At 34.1% G+C, this 25,383-nt stretch overlaps 1 protein-coding gene across 1 annotated transcript; it reads right to left on the bottom strand.

Annotated features, from left to right (window-relative positions):
* Positions 1 to 354: 354 nt before the first annotated feature.
* On the bottom strand, positions 355 to 25,181 carry LOC129255823 (uncharacterized). Its single transcript, XM_054894153.2, has 5 exons — positions 25,113 to 25,181; positions 18,989 to 19,190; positions 16,917 to 17,123; positions 6,577 to 6,797; positions 355 to 3,582 (listed from the first exon to the last, which is right to left on the bottom strand). Exons 1-5 carry the CDS (start codon positions 25,179 to 25,181, stop codon positions 2,887 to 2,889), a joined length of 1,395 nt encoding a protein of 464 aa, XP_054750128.2. The 3' UTR covers positions 355 to 2,886.
* Positions 25,182 to 25,383: the final 202 nt, after the last annotated feature.

Below are 25,383 nucleotides of genomic sequence, written 5' to 3'. Positions count from 1 at the left end.
ATCTTATTCTTGTTTTAGAGCAATCGCGGGGAGGTTGGAAATTAAATGAAGATAAAGTATCCATACAAGCGTAAAAAGGGGTTTTTCCCTAAAGTTCGTTTATGAGAGCCTAAGAAAAACCATAGATTCCATAAAACATTTGTGTATGTTAAAGGGCGATGGTTCATAACAAATGAAGTTATTAAAAAGTTTGGTTTTAAGAATTTCCAACAGACTCATTCAATTCTATTGTATTTTATTGCACTCACAAATACATGTATATCATTCTCATTGAGATAAGTTTAAAGACATTATAAAACAATTTGTAAGTGAATATCAAATATATTGTCGAATCATATATTGACATCATTGTGATAGGTTTCTACTCTTCATTTAATGAATTCCATTGTTTGAAAGGAAATATTTGAAAGGAAAATGCAGCAAACATCAGATTTTTAAATATTCAATAGAACTGTTCCCCATTTTAAAATCCAACATAATTTTTCATAATCAATCCAGGATAAACCTCCTGAGAAACACATTTCTTGGGTGAATAACATTTTCAAAAACTCAAATACATTTCGAATTTTCCTGGAGATTGCATATTCATTAATTAGTCAGATGTTATTTTGTATAACATTTAGTACAGTCATGTCAAATTGAAAAAGAAATGCACTTCCTTTCCTGAATGAAATTCAAGGTTTTATAATTAAGTATGTTTAACCCATAATTACATGAAGAAATAAGAGTAAAGGTAACGTCATAATAAAAAAACAATTCTCAAAGGCTTTAAATGAAACAAAAACAGTCATTCCTCAACAGTTACACTTTGATAACTCAAAATAAGTAATCAGAAGTAATCAGTAAATCCTCAAACACAAAAAGCGAGGCACATGAAATAGGAAAAATCGTATTATATCGAAAATGGAAAAAAGCTACAAAAGACATAGAATACACACTTGTTTTTAACAATCATCCTGGAATTATTTGTAATTAGTATGAAAATTCAAGCAATCACTTGCCCCTAAAGTCTTATTAGTATAAGATTTAAATGTAACAAAATAAATATCTTATGAGTGGGATGTGATAAATCATTTTACTCATTTAAAAAAAAAACAGGGGAAAACTCATTGTCAGGTTGACTTTAAAATGAAATTGAATTTAACATGTTGGATAAATCAAATAAGCATGGGACTAATTTATCTTTTTCATCAAAAATAGATGAAAATATGGCATTTAAAAGTGTAAATGTTTTGAAATTGAGGTAGCAGTATGATAAAAGATCAATAAATGGGTAACAGACATAAAATTTTCTAAAGGCACAAATACATAGATTATATATTCATAAATATGTGTATATCAAACAACAAAAATATATCTTGCACCCATGTAAAGATATTATTACACATTGACACAACTGAAAGAAATGGGTCATTCTCAAGATTAAAACAATAGAAATTGATTAAAATTAAATTATTTTTTGCAAACTTCTCTTTGCTTCACAACATGACAGATCCAGCATTTACAGTCAAACTTGACCAGCTAAACAAAACATTAAAAAATGCTCTGCTAGTATTCCTTTGCCATAAAGTTACTAAAGTACCTAAATACTCCCTTTACTTTAATAAGAATTCCATATGATAAGACAGACAAAAAGGGATCTTTATGTACCAAGAAATAGAATCTTTTATTATTTTGATTTGTTATTTTTTTGCATGGAAAGACAAACCTCGTTCAAACTTCTGGAATGTATAATAAATATCAGCTAAAATGGGTTCAATTTCAGTACATATACAGGATAGAATTGTCTATAAATAGGATAATACATAGGACACAATAACATGCAGAATTGAAAATGTGTATTATATACTTTCTAATAAATAAATATCTTGAATCACAAAACATTAACACACTTACCAAAGAAATTGTACTCATTCTTACAGCCGAGTTTGTAATAATTTCAATTGCATTTCCTGAAAAGCCACACAGTATACCATTTTCATGTATCTAATATCATTCAAACACAGTGTATGTGTATATATATACTAATATAATTTGCACTTCTCTTTGATTTTAATGATTTTAAAGCTAAAGTGTTCCTACATCAAGAGAAAGACTATCGTCTATAAACAAGTTTTAATGTCCATTTATGTCTTAAACAGGAAGTATACCAAAATGCAATAGCTAAAATATATCTGCATAAGTGATGTAAGAAGAAAGACAGTTCTATTTGATGCCATTTTAAAATTGTACATGTAGTTCCATTACAAGGAGTGGTTGGTTTTAATCATTCATTAAATTTCAAATGTTACATTAATAAACAAGACACACGATCAAGCAAGGTGACACAAAGGGTCCAACTAATTTTGACAAGGAATAACATAATTCATAAACTAATAAGCAAGATGGCTGAACAGATCAATTACCAAATGATTTTAAAGCTAAAGTGTTCCTACATCAAGAGAAAGACTATTGTCTATACACAAAAGACCTTCTCAACGATACAAAAGTGGTTAATATGCAAGGAAATTAATATTCAAGGCAAGCACAACATATATTTGATATATAGCACCAGAAATGATATAGAATATTGGCAAAATATCTTTTTTATTACAAAAAGCGAACAGTAAAGAAAGAAAAGAAAATAGTTAGATTCACTAAGGCAGTTTCAGAGAGGCATACAATTTTATGACAGTTTGGGTTTACATGACTATTATTAAATCATGATTCCTTCTTTTGATGTATTGGCTTTTGTGACCCCATTTACAACTTCCTATCAAATAATACATATGAGAGATATATCACTAATTTAAACATCCATCTCTCTGATCTATTACACGAAAATAGATAACACCTGAAAACTTCATTTGAAAGAATGGAATATATAAAATCTATGATTAATACTCCCTAGAGAAATCTCAATTCTGCAATGACCAAAAGGTGATCAGATGGATTGAACTCTTCTAGAAGTGGACTTTCCAAGAGCTGCAAAGGTTCTTTAAACCAGGACTGTGACAACATCACAAGAGAAAACATCCCTAGAAGGCTGATTGAGAGATTGACGAGAGCTAGGTTACGACATGAACTCAAGATGGTACGTATCGATGAGGCCAAATGGAAGTGGCGCACGTGTCTCCATGACGGGGCAACAATGAGGGGAACTTGGCAAAGGCGTGCAAAAGATTTATGTCTATGCACAGTGCCACTTTGAGTTATGGCAAGTACTGTCTGGATTAAACCAACAAAGAGTTGTAAGGTAAAAGCTCCAAAAATGATCCTCAAAATACAATAGCGTCTGTATAAGTCTGCACTGCATGCCGTACAGTGTGGAACTGAACATGGTTCCCTGTCTCTGCCCCTAACACACACACCACACTGGCACACACCATTTGGCCCACAATCATGCAAGCAATCTCCTCCAGGCTCTCCAGAATATGTCCGCCTGCCTGCCTCTATTATAGCTTTCCTTCTGGCAAAAGTTATGTATCTTTGATATTTCTCTGCATAGATGTTGCCATAGCCTTTGATGTCTGCAGAGATGACTCTAAAGAAGCGATTACTGGCAAGAATTCTGTCTGGCCTGCTAAGAAAGCCCGGCGATGGCTGTCAGATAAATGTTTCAAGAAATATTATCAGTAATATAACATTAATGATGAACTGTTTGAAATAAAAATCAATTTTGTGACATAACTTTAAATTTGCTGGTTATTCATGAATTGTCTCTAAAATGAACGTGCAGATGAACATTGGCAATCTAACAAATATGACACAAATTTTCCATGCATGCATTCATATACAATATTTATTCAATAATTTAGCATATTAGAATATGAAAAATAATGTTTGAATAACATTTTTTTTTAACTGAAAATTTCATCAAAATTGGACAAGGATTAAGGAATAACAAATTTATGGCATTTTAAAGTTTTCAATTTTTTCAGTGAAACAGTTCTTTGCATGACTTCATGAATATTCAATGAGCAAGCTGATGATGTCATAATCCCAGTTATTTTAATTTATTTTATTTTATTTTTTATTTCTCTTATTATACAAAATTTTACCTATTCTAATTTAAACTGCCAAGAATGGGAGACAAGTGGAGTGCCTCTGGCAGACTCGCCTGCAAATACGCGATTCAATATAGCAGCAGTGCTGACTTTGAAAACGATTATAGAATAATCATTCACAAAAAACATCATTCATAATATGATGATAAGATACTATGTTCACTGACCCTAAATGGCATTTGACCTTGATCTTGTGAGCAAAGACTTGTGCAAGACGATCAGTGATACTTGATTACCCTTATGTCCACATTTTATGAACTAGATCCATAAACTTTGAAAGTTATGATGGCAATTCAACAAATACCCCCAACATGGCCAAAGTTCATTGACCTTGGTCATGTGACCTGAAACTCATGAAGGATGATCACTGATGCTTGATTTCTCTTATGTCCAAGTTTCATGAACTAGATCCATATACTTTCAGAGTCATGATATTTAACTGAACATTGGGTAAGATTTTGTTTTGATTCCCCCAACATAATCTAAGTTCATTGACCATGAGTGACTTTTGACCTTGGCCATGTGACCTGATACTCACAAAGGATGTTCAGTGATACTTGATTGCTCTCATGTCCAAGTTTCAAGAACCAGATCCATAAACTTCCTTCAAAGTTATGATGAAAATCAACAAATACCCCCAACATAGCCAAAGTTCATAGACCCTAAATGACCTTTGACCGAGGTCATGTGACCTGAAACTCTGGCAGGGTGTTCAGTAATACCTGATAACCATTATGTCTAAGTTTCATGAACTAGGCCCATATACCTTTCTAAGTTATGATGACATTTAAAAAAAATCTGCGGTTAAGATTTGATGTTGACGACGTCGCCACCGCCGTCAGAAAAGCGGTGCCTATAGCCTTGCTCTGCTATGCAGGCAAGACAAAAATGGATTGACAACTGATGAAATGAGTAAAATAATCACTGCTGCAATTCATTTTGTTACAAAGGAGATATACAATACACACATGTATGAAAATATGCAATAATCATGTAATAACATAAAGAAAATGGAAATCGGGGGTATAATCAGCACACCTATAGTACATTTATTACAGTACCCATATAACTGTTTCACAAAATAATATTGCTAAATTTTAAAATTCAATAACTTTATTATTTATCAGATTTTGATAAAAATTTCAGGGTTTTACTCAGGGGATTATTCCTCTATTCATTTAGATATAACTATTTACAGCCTGGAGTACCCCTTTAAATATTTTAAAATAGGAAAGGATATCTTCTTGCATACATACCCCAAAACTAAGGGTAAAATAGAACATATGATACTCATATTTTACTAATGATAAAAAATATGTTTCATTGAAAGGGACAATGACCTCTCATATGTTTAGGACATGATTTCACAAGACACCTAATCCCTATCCATTTGAATTATCCGAACGAGGTCACTGCGTTCCCTTTTCAGGAATAAATCTTTCTTCAGAAAATTTGAGATGCGGTAATGCACGGATAACGAGAAGAAAAGTTTTACGAATGAGTCTAATTAAAAGTCTAGACAACAGAATCTAGGGCATCTATGCCGTATTCCACGAGGGTTGGGAGAGCTGCAGTGAGATCTGGCTAAAGTTAGAATACCGATAATCTTCCAAAATGGATTTTAAATACCAGACAATGCTGGGATTGACTGAGAAGGGATGACCAGTCAGGAAATCTTGGGTCTTTTTCAGCGTGAATAATGACAAGATCATGCTATCTATGGATGATCGAATTTAGATCCAGACTAATTGGCTAGGGGTTTGAGCTCCTTTGGGGTAGGTCAGATGAGAAGGTTCAGAAAAATATATACATCAATAGAAAAAAAAATGGAGAGACAGAGAGAGAGCAAGAGAGAGAGAGGGAGAGATAAAGATAGGGAGAAAGAGAGAAGAAAGAAAACAGTAAGGAAACAAAAAAGTGTGCTACAGATAAAAAGAGAGAAATAGCAATGGAAGACTGTGAAAAATTCACTTAAACTGAATATGAAGATTTCTTTCTCTGTTTTTTTATCTATCTTTTTTAAAATGGCACGAATTTTATCCAACAAAAACATGTGTATACTCACGATCCCTATTACCAAATCTAGTTGCATTACATTAATCTTGAAATCAATAAGAAATTAATTGAACTACATGTATCAAGATTAAATTCCTCATTTAATGAACTAAATTTCTACTCGGAAAAAGCCAAATCATTCCTCCATTCTGTGATCTGTATCAAACACTTAATCAACACTTCATTAAGTGTTGTTGTTTGTATTGTATAATTGATTTAATAAAATAATGTGAAAAGCAGCATCCAAATACTTTATCAATCCTTATGATGGGGAAATAAATCAACAAATGTATAACTTTTATCTATTTATTTTCATTATCATTTATTAGTATGTATGCACATTTAAATATTGACCAGCAGCAGGGCTGAAAGGGCCAATTCATAATATCATAACAAAGTTAGAAAAAACAAGAACATAACTATAAAAACAAGATCGGAGTAATTAAATTCTTGCCAGAGCAACAATATTCCTTACCATATTACTGAAAGTGAAACCATTGTCCCCATAGTGCATGACCTTCCAGGCATCATCGTAAGCTGTGAGTTCAGACTCCACCGTTGGGTTCTTGGATTTGGCATACTTGGGGCACTTATTCTGCGAGGAAAAGTAGCCCATGTGCAGCCCCTCCAGGGGACCTTCGTAATCATTGTAGGTGTTAAAATCACCAAGGAGGATGGAGTACTTGGGCTTCACATCTGTAGGAGTGAATAAAAGAATAGTAGATGTCTCATTTCCTGTGAATTCATATGGGAAATTGGATGCAGAAATGGGTTAAAATGTCAAATATAACCATATTTCAAACAGTGACACAACATTTACTCCGTTAAAAATTGCTCCAGGCTTCATTTCGTCTAAGATATAGGGTTAGGTTTAGGATAGGATATAGTGTTAAATCCAGGGTTGGTCATTGCATTAATGTATAGAATTTGCAGTAGAGCAATTGTTGCCGAATCAAATGTCATTGAACCATTTCAAACTGCCACGTTACTATTTATATTTTTAGGCTATAGCCATGTCTGCCTCATTTTTTCATACATTTATTTTCATGGTGAAAACATCAGATACAGAATTATAATTTAGTGCTTTCAGGGTTTGTTTCTGATTTTCAAGATCATTTTCAGCATCATCATTATCACTAACATCACTGTTATTGTATTATTTGGGCCTGTGGGGAGTAGCATCCAATTCATGAAATCATCAGCAGAAGAAAAACCTTCATGAAGATCATCACACCATTAACATTATCATCATCATCATCATCAAAACCAGCACCACAACCAGCACCGGTGGCTAATGCAGGGGGGGGGGGGTTACAGGTGTTCAAAACCCCCCTTTAACTTTTTGGATATCCAACCCCCCCCCCCCCCCCACCAAGATGTTGAAGACCTTTTTTTTTGCTTGTCAAATTTGTGTTGGGTACAAAATGACTTTAAATTTGTGGTGAAGACCTTCCTTTTTTTTTGCTTGTCCAATTTTTTAAAAGGTACAAAATGACCTATAATTTGTGGTGAAGACCTTTTTTTTTAAGGGGGGGTTGTCAAATTTTCATTCAGCTTGAACCCACCCCCCTTTCAAAAATCCTGCGTACGCTATTGACCACCACTAATATCATCTTATATCACCCTTCTACTCCCCCCATCATCATTATCTTCATCACCATCAGTGTCATCATTATTACCTTATCATTACAACACTACACACACAGTAAAGTACACAACCCAGACTGTTCTATTAAGGTGATTTTTTAGAAGGAATGAAATAAACCTTCAAGGCTCCTATTTCGAAATTTCCCCACGTCTGGAAGATCAATTTGAAAGCACATCAGATATGGATAAACAATTTACACTAGTAAAAAAAAAAGGCAAATTTGATATAGGTATCAAGCCATTTGGTATCCGCATGTAGGGTGTATCCACACTGACAATTTACAATACTTTCTTAACATTGCTTTATATCAGTTTCTTATGAATATATTAATCACTTCTAGGGCTTGTGTCTGAGTAAGACGCATCGTTGTTATCTTCATAATCAACTTTGTTCACACTCTCAAAATAAGGCAGGCTCTGCAAATCAATGGTGAAAAGCAGGCAAGAAATGCAGGCAGCATGTCTGATTAAACCATGAACAAAACCAGATCCTAGAGCAGTGTGAACGCATTGTCTAGAATTTTGATTTCCCAGTGCCATTTCCAGAGAGATTTTGCAGATGTAACCTTGAACTAAAGCTTGCTTTTACTTCATTGATATCATTGAGGCGTAAAAGCCAGCTGCTATATGGATTGACATTAATGTTCAAGTAGAAATTTCTTGCTTCTGTGCAAAAAGGGCATTACCAATGCCAACAGAAGATGAAAGCTGACGTCCTTATAGTTTCTGCCACATCCAGCTTCCTGATATTCCTTTCTCGTTTATTTCTCCTCACCATTTGTCATCAATAAAATATGGATACCACTTTTTTGGGAAAGGTGGTGAACTTCTCCCGACCTTTTCAACAACTGAATTCCCTGCCTCATCCCTGCGTACTTATCTAATACGCATCTGGCTATTACCCAGCGTCCTTCAATATGCTATTCACCTGGATCAAGAGTCGAATGAAAGATTTCTGGCGCCGTCTTCATAAACTGGAGAGTGCCCTGGGATGCCAGCATTTCTTCTGTACAACCCCTATGAGATTTCTTTCTTTTTATTTCATGTACTCTCTCAAGCCAGATTGATTTTGCAGTTTGATGGTTTGTTTGAAATTGATTCAAAATAAAATCCCTTTAATCCCTCTCATTAACTCACGGTGAGGCCTGTAGCACAGCACTTTATGAAATTACTAGTGACTTCATATCTTAGGAAGATTGAACTTAGCTTTGTATAATAACAGTTAGAAATACTGTAATATTTCATCAACCTCAAAACTTGTTTTGAAAAGGTATGGTTTATTTTTCATCTTAAATATCCACATCATGTTAAACCTTATTTTTTTCCCTGAAGATGGCTTTTGTTGGTATAAATGGTACAAAACTGACAATAGGTTGGTTACTGCTTAAAGGAACTGGGGCCATTTCATCAAGTTTTTAGTGTGTTACGCATGACATCATGCATGACTGGTGATTTATTCTTGTGCAATAAAAAGACATGGCAAAAATTTTCTGTTTTCACATGACAGATTCAAATTTCAAACATAGGCATTCACATGCTTATTAATAACTACAATCATTTTTTTAACTAAAAGAATCAAATTTCTACTTAAGCCAATGGCAATACAATTTATATAGAATCTCAATAAGCGCCAGTTGTCCTTCGATCTGCGCCTTGGGCACTACGCAGAGTAGATTTGGCGCATTACAAATCACATTTATTATTATTATTATTAGTTGTGCAAAAATTAACAAACAGCTTTGTGAAACAGTATCCTGTATGGACAACTCCATTCAATTCAATTTCAGGTCTAATTTACACAACAAAAATTGTATCCTGCAAATGTTATCTGGATACAAACTGCTTTGATGACTCATTTAACCTATCACCATCCATATGATACACTGCCAGACCACCATAAGATGGCCCAAGGAAATAATCAGGTTGAATATCACACACTAGGGTAGTGTAGCTCTTAAGTAACAAACATGGAAATGAAAGATCAGCAGAACGTCGCCAGCCATAGCCGTCTACACATGCTATGCTTTCATTCCCCAGCCAATCACGACCGTGATTGGCTGTGAAGGCTTGTCACAATATAGGTCTAGAAGAGGTGAAAAAGAAATTCCAGTGTTGCATCTAGGATTACCATCACTTTCCCAGCGGGAACATGGACTTTGCTGCGAGGGAACACATGCAATGGGAGGTTCTGTAAATGAGATGGTCAATTAAGTCAAATTGAAAGTGATAGCAAGTATCTCATTCTAATTACATGATCGCGAGTAGGTGGGGCAAGTAAATTAGTGTGCAGGGTATATGAGTTAGCTTGTTGTTTTGACTGCATTTCATGATTCACTCCCAACTTTCTAATCTAAATGTATACTTTATTATAAACATGTGATTCATGCAATTTAAGCAAATGGATGTTTACTTCTTTCTACACGAGACTTTTTCCATATGATCTCAAATCAAAGAAAACATTAACTTTTGATATATTTCTATTAAAGAAAGGGTGCAAAATCTGAAAAAACAATATTACATTCAAAGCAACATCAATCTGCATTCCATCAGGTGATAATTGTCATATCATTGTCTCTTTTCTTTTGTAGTAACATTTAGATTCACACCATCAAACCAATCAGAAACACAACCTCTTTTCTACTCTAAAATTAAAGCCATTACATCAGTACTAACTTTTTGGTGATACATTGCTATATTCAGAAGATACAAAAGAATTCATTTAAGAAGTTGATTCCATTTTTAAAACTTCAACTCCTTCATACATGTATCCTTCACCTCATCCTCCTCCTCTTCTCTTTCCACCCCACCCCTCCTCCTCTTCTCTTTCCACCCCACCCCTCATCTTCTTCTCCTTCCACTGGCACCAGACCCCTCCTCTTCTCTCTCCACCTCCCCCTCCTCCTCTTCTTCTGCCAGGCACATATTGTTTACTAACTAGATTTATGCAGTAGCAATTGTGAATGAACTTCTTGTTCACTAGCGACAAGGAATCTGGAGAATGTTTTTCCTCTCATAAACATAAATTTTGAACAAAACAAGACATGATCAAGGTTTAGAACACAAGGAAATAATCAAGAATTCAAACATTTGTAACTGGGATTGATTTTGTATGGGACGAAATGAAGGCTTTCACTGTCTTTGAGATGATTCATGAGACATTAGAATAATATATAGCTGAAATATGACAGACCAGGAGAATAAATGATGCAAATATTTACTTGAATTTGTTTAATACTCCAACCACGAATAGCATCAATGAGGAAGCCATTACAAAACATTACATGAGTCAGATAAGGAGTGCTCAAGGCATTTTCAAGCAGAAGTATTTTCACAATTATTAAAGGAAATCTAATAAAGCTGAATAATTTGACATCATTAGGATTACTGCTCCACCATGCAGGATATTCACAAGCAATACTACCTGCTTTGTATTTACAAGACTTTAAGAAAATAATGGACATATACCTGTAGATCTATGGAGTACGGGATGCAATAATCTGTTTTCTTACAGACAAGATTATAGCATCTATCTAGCTTAAAATTGACATTAGCAATATTTAGGAATATATTCTATGCTTTATAGAAATAGAATCATATGGAGTCAAATACTTGATTTGAAATAAAATCATATGAGCTTGAATAAATGGAATTGAATTCAGAATCCACTTTACCTATTCTGAATTTATAGTGTTTTCAACTTAAGCTCTTGAGAAATTTATGTATTAGTTCATGAAAACCCCAAGAATAAAGCAATCTAGAAATTGTTGTTTTATAACAACCACATTGGTTAAGTTAGCATACAGTAGGCTTTTAGAAGATTAATGTTTAAAGGACATATAATCACATTTTCTGTGTTGTACCATTTTATTTAAGAAATTAGGAAATACAAATAATTTTCAAACATAAAAAAAAGTTGATTCCTACATTCTGGCACTTGATATTCCTACTTTTGTTGTTGTTGTTGTTGATATAAAATCACTTGAATGTTCATGAACAGCTTTATGATAGAATCTAAACAAGTAAAAATTTAATAAAAATTAAAATACATCTGAAATCATTGTGGGGCTAAGGCTTATTTTAATTTGTGCCCTGATTTCATCTCAAGTTGTTGTGTGAACTAACCTCATTCTATTAACTTATAATTTAAAAAAATCATGAATTTGAGAAAATATTTCATTACATGTACTCTCTTCTTAATTCCAAAAGTTTGTATAAAATTACTATACAAGTAAATCTACCTCAATCCACTATTATAAATCTTACATTGGATTTCAACTTAATATCCAAGCAATGTGGAATTTTAAGAATTTTTGGAATGAAGTCCCATATGGTTGAATTCATCTTTCCTGTTTAATAGATGCATGAGCAAGGATTCAACGAAACCATGTCCTCGAGCCCCTGTAGAAAACGTGAATGTACAATAATGAGAATATTTTGCAAGCTTCTCTCAAGGTCAAGCAGAAAGTTAACTCATAATAAAATAAGAAATAAAAAAAGCCTGGAACGTTCACCCGGGGTAGAAGACATACTTTTTAATGACTTTTCCCCAGCCCCAAACCCTCAAAAATGAAAAAAAAAAATGTTAATCAATCTAAAATTGTGAAATCAGTAACTCAGTAACAGTAACCCTCTTTATTCTCCTCATTTTATGTGTATATGTAAACTTTGAATTTTTTTTAATCTAATCCTGGCCATTGTAAAGTATGTTTGTCAAGTCTATTGGGGATGTTGCAAGAAAATATTTGAAATCCATTGCAAATTTCAGATGCAAATTTACAATTGATAGAACAATTTTAACTAACGGAGATCAATTTATACTTTTTAATGCAAGAAGCAGACCATTAGTCATTCGCATATTTGCAATGAAATGTCTGACTTTCAATTGAGTTTGGGACCTGAAATTGACTTGCGATCAATTGCATGTTTCTTGCAAAGTTTCTTGCAATTGATCGCAAGTTTCTTGCAACACCCACAAGACTGAAGTCTGATTTATTCTAGATACTAATAATACATGAACTTCCCTTGTCTTGAGCTAGTCAAATTTCTTCTAAGCATCGGAACTCACAATGTCTGACATATTCCCTAAGGCAAATTTAACAACAATATCAAAGAGAGACAAATCAAAATCAGATGTTTTTCATTTCATTAAATAATTATTTGGTACAAAATGGGTGGTGTGCAGAGGATGGAACTAACAAGATCACACATTCACTACTTATTGTATTTTATGATATGAAATATTTTAAGATATGAAGTATTTTATGATATGAAATATGACTTATTTTTTCTTCTGCAATGTTTGATATAATTATTTGACTCCATGTTAACATTGTGGAATTGTCATTATTGTAATTCATGATTAAATCAAAAGTTCCTTTAGTATCAAATCTACAAAAATTGAAGAAAAAAAATCATATGATAAGATTCAATTAAAGGAGTTTTGTGCATTTACAGGTTTATTGTATTGTGTAAATAAAACAAATTTTAATCTATGTTATAACATTCTGACTATATGTTTGATATTGAAGAAATTTTCAGTGCACATACTTGTTTCATTTTTTTTTATATTCGAATCATGCTTGGGTGGACTTGTTATTTTATATTATTTCTACAGATAATTTACACATGCTCTTATCAAATGAACTTTCTAAGAAATGGTGCAAATTACGGAAGTGTTTTCCGCTGCAAACCAAAAAAAAAAAGAAAAAAAGAAATGGTCGCTTTCCCTCACAGACCATATGGACTTTGTCAAGCATTAGACATGATGGGTTCTGACTGTCATATCACAAGTGATAATTCCTCACCATATATCAGAGTAATTCCACAAGAATATATTTAGACAAAGGGGGATAAATGCTGAGCCAGTCTGCTTGAATCTACCTGAAAAGCTTGACGAATTCAACCCCAGTATTTCTGTCTTTTTAAAGCCCTATGAGTACTTGACATTTAGAAGCAAGTTTCCAACAGTCTGCCATTAATGAGGACCATAAATTACAGAGTGGTTAAGATGTCAGAAATAGAAGTATGGTGCACAAGATGTAAGACATCAATGGGAAATGAATGGAAGTGATATAACAGACTTTTCTTTTCTCATCCCCAAGTTTGCCTTTCTAATGGACCACTAAGGCACCATGATCTATAAGGATTTGCTATTAATCCTTCTAATGATGACAGGGAGTAATATATATTTCTTTATCTGACTACTTCTGACTTCTTGAGAGTGAACAAGAGGAAAGGTCTGTAACCTTCTGGCACTCATCATAATGGATTTTAGTTGAATTTAGTTGACCTACGGAAGGTCAGAAGCTTTAAAGTGCCATTGACTTGATGAGATGGTGTTATCTCTCCAAATGGACGTACATGTATGAAAAAATGGAAGTCAACATTGCAAGATATATTTTCTTGCCAAGTCGACTTTTGAAAAGTTGTATCCCAATGTGGCAAGATAACATATCTTGCCACATTGATGAGAAACAATGCGCCTAAGACTTACATTGTACATATCTAAGTGCTAACATATTTATTATTACCCTGGTTATCAGTCATTCCCATGCACAATGTATGCACGTCATCTACTCCCTGTGGAGTATTCCAGCCAGTCCCCATTGGGTTGCACACACTACTGGTCAAACTACAATGACTTTCACATTCTACTGGGTACCCATTTAGCACCTGAGTGGAGAGTGGCAAAGTATGGATTACACGCCTTGCCAAAGGACGCTAGACCAAGGTGGGATTCGAACACACGACCCTCTGATTACAAGGCGAGAGTCAGAACCACTACACCACGGCTCTTCTATTAGTTCGATTGATATGGGTAGAAGAGTGACAAAGAAACAAGAGATATGGGTGATAGAAGCAAAGAGAAACTTGCTGAATATGAGGCCCATCAATGATAAATGTATCTTTTTAAATGATCAAATTAGATACCAGCCTCCCCCACCCCCGGTGAAAATGAGAAAAAAAAAAAATAATTTAATAATTCAAACCTGACATCAGCATATGAGTCAATAATAAAGTACAGCAATGTATACATATCTTGCCATTAGAATAGAAAATCAAACCAGTTTGACAAAGTACCCAATACTGAAATTATCTCACCAACAAATGTGCATTTCACTCTTATCTACAGTACATAACGACACAAACAAAACTGTAAATTTGTTTATGACTTGGACTTTATTGATAATAACAATTTTAGAAATAAATCAAAATTCCATTTTAATATATTCACTTGTTTTTATGTATCCACACACCCACATGTATAGACCCTCACAAAGCATCCATGGCATGACTTCATTTGAGCAGAGTTTATGGCATTGATTACTTTGGTTAATACAAACAGGGTTACAATCACCACAAAGTGCTTGCTCCCTTTTGCCCATAGAGGGAGACATTTCATTTCATATAATGTATTTCACCAAGTGCAAAGACACAAAACACAGTCCGTAATAAATCATTGAAGGGAACATCCAAGTGCAAGTAGGTGAAGGCGGGGTAAGTTGAGCCACCACCCCCAGGCCGATAATGAATGAGTCAGACATTGTGGTGGTGCCACATATTGATGACCCATCGCATAACCCCTAACCCCACCACATTGTTTTTAACTTTGAAACAAAAATAATTTTTCAGAGGGAAAAATACAAATTTCAGTCAAAAAAGTAAAAAATTGTGTGAAATAGATAAGCGCTTTTTGCCCCATATGCATCTTTAAAGATAATAAAAGCATAAGAACAATATTGTTATTCCAGGTATTGATCCTCATTCTTGTCATAGTCTTTTACATGATGGATGCACAAGAAATGTGTGGATGTGAAAATGTCGCATTAAGTTCGGACTGGGGTAGGTTCAGCCAGCCAACATGGGGCAAGTTGAGCCATGGTAATTCATATGGTAATGTATACACATATAAAAAAAAGAAACTTGAAAAGCCATTGATATGCAGGCAGAAAGGACCAAATTCCAAGACGGTCGTTTTACTTTCATAGGATGTGAGTGTTTACAGAGAATTCGCGAGTGAAAAGACTTTGAATAAAATTGTCATGCTGGTTCTTGTCCGAAACCTTTTGTACATAGTTTTTGGGGGCTTAACTTACCAAAGAAAGATGTCAAATGGCTCAACTTGCCCCACCCATGGGGTAAGTTGAGCCATTTGACATCTTTTTTTTTAAGGTGTGAGTCGGTGACTTTCAGTGTGGGGATAAATTTATATATATAAGTAAAAAAATATTTCCCAAGAATTAAATTTTAAGATAAGGTTCTGATTTCTACAAGATTATGAATCATCTAAGTTCTAACATGAAAAAAAAAAAAAATGGCTCAACTTACCCACGTTCCCCTACAAGGTTTTTATTTAAATGAAGAAGAAGAAATGTAGATCTCATTTACAAATACTTAGAGGGTAACACCAAATGCAGCTTTAATGTCTTCATAAGATCTTGTGGTAAGCAAGTGAACCACAGAGACGACGCCTCATAACAAGGTTTTAAAAAAGAATCCTCTAACCTTGGATACATTCCAAGATCTCTGCCACATGACATTACTGTTGTCACTTCATTCCTAACAAACATCAAAATATCACAGCGGTTTCACAAAAACAACTTACTTTGGATATATTCCATGAACTTTGCTACATTATTGCACTGCTGCCACTTGTCATAAGAAGGACGGTAGAATCCACAACCCTCGCATGTACCAGACATCAAAATAATCATCACAGGGGATTCACAAGTACGTCAATTATCTTGATAAATTCCATGATCAAAGCCACCTAGTTGTACTGTTGGCACATGTGGTAAGGAAGGTGCATCGCAGATTGTCAAGGAATTACTTACCTCTGATAAATTCATACCACACAAAACATCAAAATATCACATTTTCATTTATAAACCACTTGCTTTGGATACTTTACATGATCTTGGCCACATTGTTGCCACCTGCCATAAGAAATGTGTGCCACAGAAATGACCATGTCATCAAATACCAACCCTCTAAATATCACAATGTTTCCACAAATAGACCATTTACTTCAGATATTTTCCATGATCTCGGCCACAAAGTTGCCTCGCTGCCACTTGTCTTAAGAAATGAGTGCCACAGAGATATTAACCATGTTATCAAATAACAACACTGGAAATATCACAATGTTTTCACAAATAAACCACTTACCTCTGATATATTCCATGACCTCAGCCACATTGTTGCACTGTTGCCATTTGTCATAAGAAAAGTGGACCACAGAGACAACAACCTCATACCCACTGACCATCAAGGTGACATGAAGGACCTTTCTTTTGACCTTGTCTGTCCTTGAGTGGTGGGACAGGTCCTGCTTCTGAGACTTGAGGATTTGGTGTCTGCTCAGGAGGGCTAGACCTGTACTGGGATTAATTTGAACCAAAAAATGATTAGAAATATATACTCATAGAAGAATATGAATAGTATTGGACAAGAGGTACATAGTATAGAGCCAAAATGAAATTAATCTCCATGTGAAAATATGGAATACTTTGATTTTGGGTTGCCTTTAAAATTAAAAAAAAAAATTAGCTGGGGGCTTCATGTATGAGTTTGTACCAAACAGCCATTGGTGCACTAACATTAATGCTTCTGGATTGTTGCATAAATCTATAGAAAGTGCTTTTGTTCTTCTTTGATACCCTCTGGCCAAATTTGTACATAATTAATGAGTAGTAGTGCCCCCTTTTTTGAAGCAAAGGCCTTTATTTTTTTCATTGTCAATTTTATTTTGATAAAATTTGGTCCTTGTGAATCATCTTTTGTGCAGAATACATCCATTTTCTGAGCCCAATGCCCCCCCCCCAAAAAAAAAAATCTTAAGTCTGCCCCTGACTGGTGGAGAAAATTGTGAAATTTCTATCTGACATAATGGAACACTTTTCATGTATGTTTCATTATTACTGATTATACACGACAACCTTAAAAACTGTTTGCTGGGCAGAGTAACATTCCCCGACTAAGCTCCTGAATAAGAATCTACCCATTAAATTAAATGCTGCCATCTGTAGTTGATGTTACAGTCACTCCAAGAATTGAAGGCATTTTGGTAACATGCAATGAAATTGCATGAAATGAAAATATTAGATGTAATCGACCTGGGAAATTTTCATATTGTTTTTTACGTTTCTATGTTTTAATGGATAACTTCTCGCCTTTTTATTCTTAACACGGATGTTCATAGTTACAATGCGAGGAATTCTAGTATTATCAGTACCCCAACATAAGAACTACATTGCATGAAAAATTCATTGTTTCTTTTATATAGGACCACAAATATGGCAACATGTAGCCCCTGATTAAGGCAAGCAAAGCTCTTCAAGTTTTCAAATACAAATACAAAAATTTCCTATCGAACAAGTACATGTACATTAATTGAAATTGTAAATGATCTAGGCACTGTGTTTATTACGTTTCTAATTTATCTGTTGTCTTAAATGAAAAGTATTCTCTTTGTTTTGTACATGTATGTGTATCTATAACTCGTAATTTTATGATTTTGTTGGGGTAGCGATTATAAAAGGAACCTCCTTTCTGCTCACCTTACACTCCAATCACGTTTATACCTTGTGTTTTGTCATTTTAAGTCTTATATTTACCTCACCTTATGTAACACTTGTATAAATTTTGCAACACGTTTTTACGATTAGTGTTGAATGAATTTGAATTTGATTAGGGCAGTGAAGACGCAAATTCACAAAAAGATGACTCTGATGATCTCTTCTGATTCTGATTAATTATCATCGAGGTGGGTGTTTCATATAGCTGTTTGTAGCATACGAATGACTTTACGCACGACTGGTGATCCTTTCTTGTGCTACGTGATATCCCTATGACTATGTAATTGAGTTATGACCTAAGATCATGTTCCAGTCGTGCGTAACGTTACGAACAGCTTTATGAAACACCCACCCGAGTCCCATTGGAGAAAGAGTTTGTTAAAACTCCCAATACCAAATAAATGTACCAAATTAATTCATGCTTTTGGATGAAAATCAAGTTGTATTTGATACTGGCCCAGGAGAATATTAAAATAAGATTTGTGGCACCACATACATTGGACAAAATTTGGTATGAAATCATAAATATTATAATATCATCTTTTAAACATGGATTTTTGACATCATATTTCTATATGTGCTACACAGCCTACACGATCCAGTACAAAACAAGCTAGTTTCAACTTGAAAGCATTGACATACAGCTCTACCACAATCATATACCTTCATGCTGCCATTCCTTAACAGCGCCATCTCTTGGTGAATGCATGTCATGACCAAGCTGGAATGTGGACCACTTGTATTCGGGCAGCAAGAGCTCCTGGAGTTCATCGACCTGGGTTTGACGTCGCCGACTGGGGAAGCTCGGGTTTTGATCTGCCCTAACCTCCTGAAAACCAATCACATCAAGGTTTGAGGCTCTGATCTGAAAAAAACAACAACCAAAGTTCAAAATGATATCTCACATTTTAGTCAATTATAAAGTTTTATTCTTATTATCGTAGTAGATTAGATCATCAATAACAGCTGTATTTTTCACACAAATAATGATAAGCCTTCAATGCTTTGGTAATATTTGAATTTTATTTTTGATTGTACACCACATCCAATATCTTTCATTCCTATACCAGAGTGAAATGGAGGTGATTCCTAAAAGCAAATCTGCCTATAGATACTTTCACAGGAAACTATTATGTGGCATTTAATTGGTGTGTGGAAAGTGTTAAAATTTTGGTAAAAAGACAAAATAATTGAAACTCCTCAATACATGAGATACAGGGGAATGCAGACCTACATGTACATGTATTAACTGCATTTCTTACTTCACTGCTTGTAAGCTTATGGAATTGTTTGAATTCCATGTGTGGGGGGAAGGTCATGACAAATTTTGCTGACTGAACCATCTTCCATGCGTGGAAAAATTTTTGAGTTTAAAATTTTTTTTTGTTGAATACTTATTCACAAGGAGTTAATCATGGTCTCAGGTTCATATAAATGAAATTTGTAAAACAAGAAATATGATGATCGAAAGTGATTGTTATAAAAGTGCAGTTCAAATAAAAATACAAATGAATTCCACGTAACTCGGAAACTAAATATCCATTAAATTATTAACTCAAATCCAGACCTCTCACAACAATGACTTATATTAGCCTTGTGTTTATACTCAAAGTCAAAATCAAAACAGCAATTTCGTGTCATATAACGAGTTCCAGCTTTGTAGAAGTAACAAAGTCATATCGATTGTCTACTGCAACACACGTATCTAGATTTCTTTCTGTTCATTATATTGACTTTGTTCACAATGAAATTCTTGATCAAAATGGTATCCATGACATCAAGATATCAAGGCACAATCATTGCTGAATTTTAAATTAATAATCGAGTGGTATTGAATATCAACCGAGAGCCTGCTATAAAGGGTATAGATACTGCATTAAAATATTGTGTTTCAAGGTCATTGTAGATTCAAACAGATCAAATGATCCTAGAGTATATTTTGAATAAGATGTGGAGTAAGAGAAGGTAAAGAGCGAGAATAAAGAGAAAAGGAATCGCATTTATCAAAACTAGTTTGCAAGATTCATACTAATATTATTAACAGAGATTTGATAATACCAGATTCAATTGATTAAACATTGGTGAAGCCAAATATATTCTTTGAGCTGAACTAGCACTTGTCTCATTTATTATTTGTCTGTAGTATTCATGATGTATTGCAGAGGAAAAATTTTCCCCGTTTTTCAATTTAATTTTGAACGGTGTAAAAGAAGCTGGGTCATTTTACATATATAAATATATATTATACAAATGGGTGTATAATGTTATTTCATCAATGATAAGTGACATATATCTCCATGGTTACAAACCCTTTGTACTGTTTGATTAAAATGCTTTCTTGACAGCAATTCAATAACAGATCCCATACTTGACTTTCTTATAAATCTTAAATATGATTGACCTGCAATTATACTGAATATTATGGATTATTGAGATCATATGAGCTAACAGAGCTATGCAATTTGTCTCTGAAAGATTGAGTTCCTTAATTTTGTTTAATTTCATCTCTTACAACACATGTGAGAATAGCATTAAGTTGTTGGTACTGGACATGAAATGAATGACTGATATGGAAGAAATATCTGAATGTTGTCTGCTTGTATTACAATAGATTGATACGGTTTTGGGTCTCAACATAATGGGTATTCAAATCGATATATTAATCTCATTTGCTGTTATCTTGGTGGCCTCTCCATAATATCAGCTCAAATATTCAACCTTAAAAGATTCTCCTTATTAAAAAACTGAGGAGTGGTGGTTCTTACTGAAAGAAAAACGAATGTCTCCATCAGTCAATTAAGACTAGTTTCAAAAGATTCTTTTCAATAGCCTTGTCAATAACAATAGGGATAAACCAATTAGATTTTATTTTCTAGATTTCATTCTGTTAATATAATTTTCTTCAATACAGAAAAAGGTGGACTTTTATCAATGTTGCCAGACAAAAGGCAATGAAACTAATAACCCGGGCAAGGTAACTACATTGAAGAGTGCCTGCCATATGAATGGAAAGTGGGGGGGGGGGGGGGAGAGGGGTCAATCCTAAGCCAAGTCATACAAGCGACTAATAAAATGGGACCTTTTGCCTTTTTTATAATAACACTTTGTGTTATATTATAGGCTCCATTGGAAGATCGTTGAATTGCTACATGTATGTGGATAAGTAAAGGTTACTTTTTTTGTTGCTTTTAACATCATCATAATCATCATCGTGATCATCATCAGCAGCATCCTTACCATTATCACCACCACCATCATCAATATCACTATTCCTTTTAAAATTATTATAAATTTACAGATACATCAATCCATAACATTCTTATTCCAATAGCCACTCAGAGTACAGTGCTTCCCAGGTTGTATCTCCATTAAGAGTCATGATTAGCAATGACAGCCCAATAAATCAAACCATCCTCAACACCTTCATGCAGCTGACCTGGGATTTAAAGACCTGACTTAGATAGTCTTGTGGGAATGACCTCTCACTGAGCAGGCAAGTTCAATATCTTTCTGTCACTAGAAAATATTTACAAGGACATTAGTGTTTAAGTCCTTGTTCTTCTAACAACCCCTTTATATTGGACCGGACATTATCAGCATTTGAATTTAAAAACAAAGGAGTTATTTTTCCTCCGTTTTAATGACAAAACACATTATTCATTCTACCTATATTCCATTGTTTTTACACTGAATTTCTGGACATACCAAATACAGGCCCACTTTTAATATTATGCGTAATTCCAAATGAGAAAAACCCACCAAATGTCAACAGTGTGAACAGTCCCTGTAAAAGATTGATTGATGGCTTTCGCACCAGCAAAAATATTCATAATCATGGACATGTATTAAGGATACTTCCCAAAGCTGCTGCAATTTTGAAGGGTTTTTCTCTCTTTCTTGAATTATTAGTAATCTGGCATTTGTATTCAGATCATGACTGGAGGTGCTATGCAGAAGAAAGCAAATACTTCATTGTAAAACATTTCCCTACCTTCAAAAGTGTCAATAATAATTGTGGACTCTAATGGGAAAAAATGCTCCTATATCAAAGTAAAGGCATTATTTTTTTTTCTGAAAATCAATGAATTGTTCTTTAAAAGTTTATATGTTTGGAAAGGATAGTTCATGGTGTAATATGATTGTTTTCTTTAAACGTGTACTTCATAATGTGCTTTATAGCAATATGAATCCATGAAGAATCATACCACAACATAATACCAATAACACATTATTAATCAAATTAATCCAAATGAACAAATAATCAACAAAGATAAATCCCCCCCCAAAAAAAAAAAAAATGATAATATTGATAAAAAATAAATAAATGAAAAATAAAATAATAATAGTAACAATAATCAAGTCTTGCAGCAGCTAGTTTTGCTTCCTATGAACTTCTGAACAGATATTTTTCACAGAATGTACTTCCAAAGTATTTTCGTTTCAATACAAATTATAAAATCTACTAACAGAAATAGAAAAACAGATTTGATATGAATACCGGATTTATTACGACTATAACTACCCAACGTAACTGACAAGATATATGGCATATCTTTCATTCCCTTTATTTTCATAAATGGAAATTATGGCAGCTATATTTCCCAAACTGACCAACATGAACTTGAAACTATATAAGAACTAGGGCCGTAAGCCAAATGATTTCCCTTCTGTTCGATCTCTGAATATCAAATTCAAGGGCACACCCTAAATATCATGACAACTGCTCATCTTTCAGAATTAAAATGCAGCCTTGTTTTGAATGAAGATAAAGTGAGGTCTACCCTGAAAACCTTGGACACATTTCCAATCCATTTTTAGGTTAATAAGTCTTTTGTTGGCCTTACTTGTACATGCATGCCCCTCAATTCTTGGCTATTCATAATTGATGCCAGCGTTTAAGAATATTGTCATGTTTTAAAAAATCAATACTTTGTTCAATATCGAGACTGTTCATATTTGCAATACTTGTCATGTCATACACTGAACAATAATTGGATCAAGGCAAGACAGGAAGTTAAATATTACAAAGTAATTAGATGTTCTTCTTTTCATGTCCTTAATATAAAAAAATTGAAATGGAATTAGGGCGAGTTTTAATGTTTCCCATTTCCTAGCTCAAGTCAGGTACATTCGTTGGGTTATATATCCTTTCTCATTTCCATATACACTGATCTACAACTCACAAAAATGTTTATTTATGACCAGCATTTATCAAGAAAGGTTTCTGGGGAAGCCCATTATAATCGCATCTAATTTGAATGACATCATTACAATAATTATTGTACACAATTATCGTCATTCTGGTTTTAAAGAGGAATGAAACCTTTGGAACAAATAGGCTTGTGTCGAAACAGAAAAATCAAAGAATAAGAACAAAGAAAGTTTGAGAAAAATTGGACAAATAATGAGAGAGTTATGAGCATTTGAATATTGCAATCACTAATGCTATGGAGATCCTCCCATTGGCAATACGACAAGGATGTGTGATGTCACATATCAACAACTGTCCCTTTGATGGACTATAAAATACCCCCAAAATGTCCCTTTTTGCTTTATTTTAAGGTGATGCAAACTCTTTATCCATGATGTATTTTTTTATCTGTTTACATGCCCTCCTATAGAAATAACACATGATCAACTGATAAATGTGATAAAATAGGTGGTTTAAGTGAAATATATACTAAAGTAATGGGGACAGTTGTTCACAAGTGACATCCCACATCTTTGTTGCATTGCCAATTTGAGGACCTCCATAGCATTAGTGATCGCATTATTCAAATTCCGATTTTTCTCAAACTTTCGTTGATCTGTTTCTTTGATTTTTCTGTTTTCACACAAGCTATTTTGTTCCAAAGGTTTCATTCTCCTTTAAGATTGTAACATAACAACACAATACTCTTTTCAAAAAGCACTTGACCCAACTTGACCTCTCCTCCTGTGATATTCACCTAAAAAAAGCATTACTCCATGCGAGCGTATTTTACAATGAGCATTAAGATGATAGTTATGATGAGCATTTCACAATGCTTCAGCTTATTCTGCCTTGACAAAGGAAACATAATACAGCTCCCTTGGTACGGTTTCAGCAATAAGACTACGTGGTCACACCTCCTTGATATAACCATGGACCCTACCAGGCTCCATGGTATAAGTGCCAAGTGAAAGTGTCATAATCGGCTTGTTATAGAGAGACAATGAGAGACAAAGAGAGATGAGACAGACAGGGAGGAGAGACCATCAGCAATAATTGATTTCCCACACTCCACAAGACTCCCATTATCTTTCAAGCACATTGCTTCCTTTCTGTGCAAAAGGCTTGACTTACAAAAAGATATATACAATATGTTGTGCAAATAAAATATGAAATCATAAAAAAATACATATATATCCAAGGAGCTTGAAGTTCCTGGCTATATCATGCCTGATGAGAAAGGTTTCACAATAAAGTGTTTCTGCATACTGCTATTTTTCATATCATTCAGCTAAAAATTGTAAAAATAAATGTATTAATACTTGGAAAGGGTGCCATTGTATTCAGAAGTTATTAGGGACATAAAAAATGTATTGGCAACTGTCAATGGGAGAAGGAACAAATACCACTAATCTTCTGATTGAAATTACAGGTATCTTCTTCTAAGCCTTCCCAATGAAATATACCTTTACTTGTTCTTTCAAATAACCTGGCGTACTCCCCACTCAACTTTCTTATGACTCATGAAATATCGTTCCAGATTAATTCATATTTACATTTTTTTTTCCAAAGTTCTGTCACTTGTTTGATTCTCACAGGCCATACGAGGAAGGAATATCCAACAGTCATGTTCGGGGACACGCGGTTGAGGCTAGATGTTGCCATGACAACTTCTCAAACTGAAATCCTCCTTTTCCTCCTTTTTCTGAATTCTCCTCATTCCTACTCGCAAGTCCAACCTATCAGAGTCTCCTTCATCTTTTTATTTCTCTCTTTCAGTCCTCTCTGATTATGTCACATCACTAATTGGTGTTTCTTGTATTGCATCGCATTGCAAAATCAGGACTTAGATGCCCGTTCCCCTCGT

Source organism: Lytechinus pictus, chromosome 3 (assembly GCF_037042905.1).
Source record: "Lytechinus pictus isolate F3 Inbred chromosome 3, Lp3.0, whole genome shotgun sequence".
Taxonomy (NCBI): Eukaryota; Metazoa; Echinodermata; class Echinoidea; order Temnopleuroida; family Toxopneustidae; genus Lytechinus; species Lytechinus pictus.
The sequence above is the reverse complement of the archived record's forward strand: the minus strand, read 5'-3'. Positions and strand labels throughout refer to the sequence as shown.

Excerpts from the sequence above, each read along its gene's own strand:
- LOC129255823 (XM_054894153.2), bottom strand. The coding sequence starts at position 25,181 with ATGGCAACATCTAGCCTCAACCGCGTGTCCCCGAACATGACTGTTGGA. Across the intron at positions 19,191-25,112 it reads ATTCCTTCCTCGTATGGCCT|ATCAGAGCCTCAAACCTTGA; the intron begins GTGAGAATCAAA and ends TGTTTTTTTCAG. Across the intron at positions 17,124-18,988 it reads TAAGGAATGGCAGCATGAAG|GTCTAGCCCTCCTGAGCAGA; the intron begins GTATATGATTGT and ends ATCCCAGTACAG.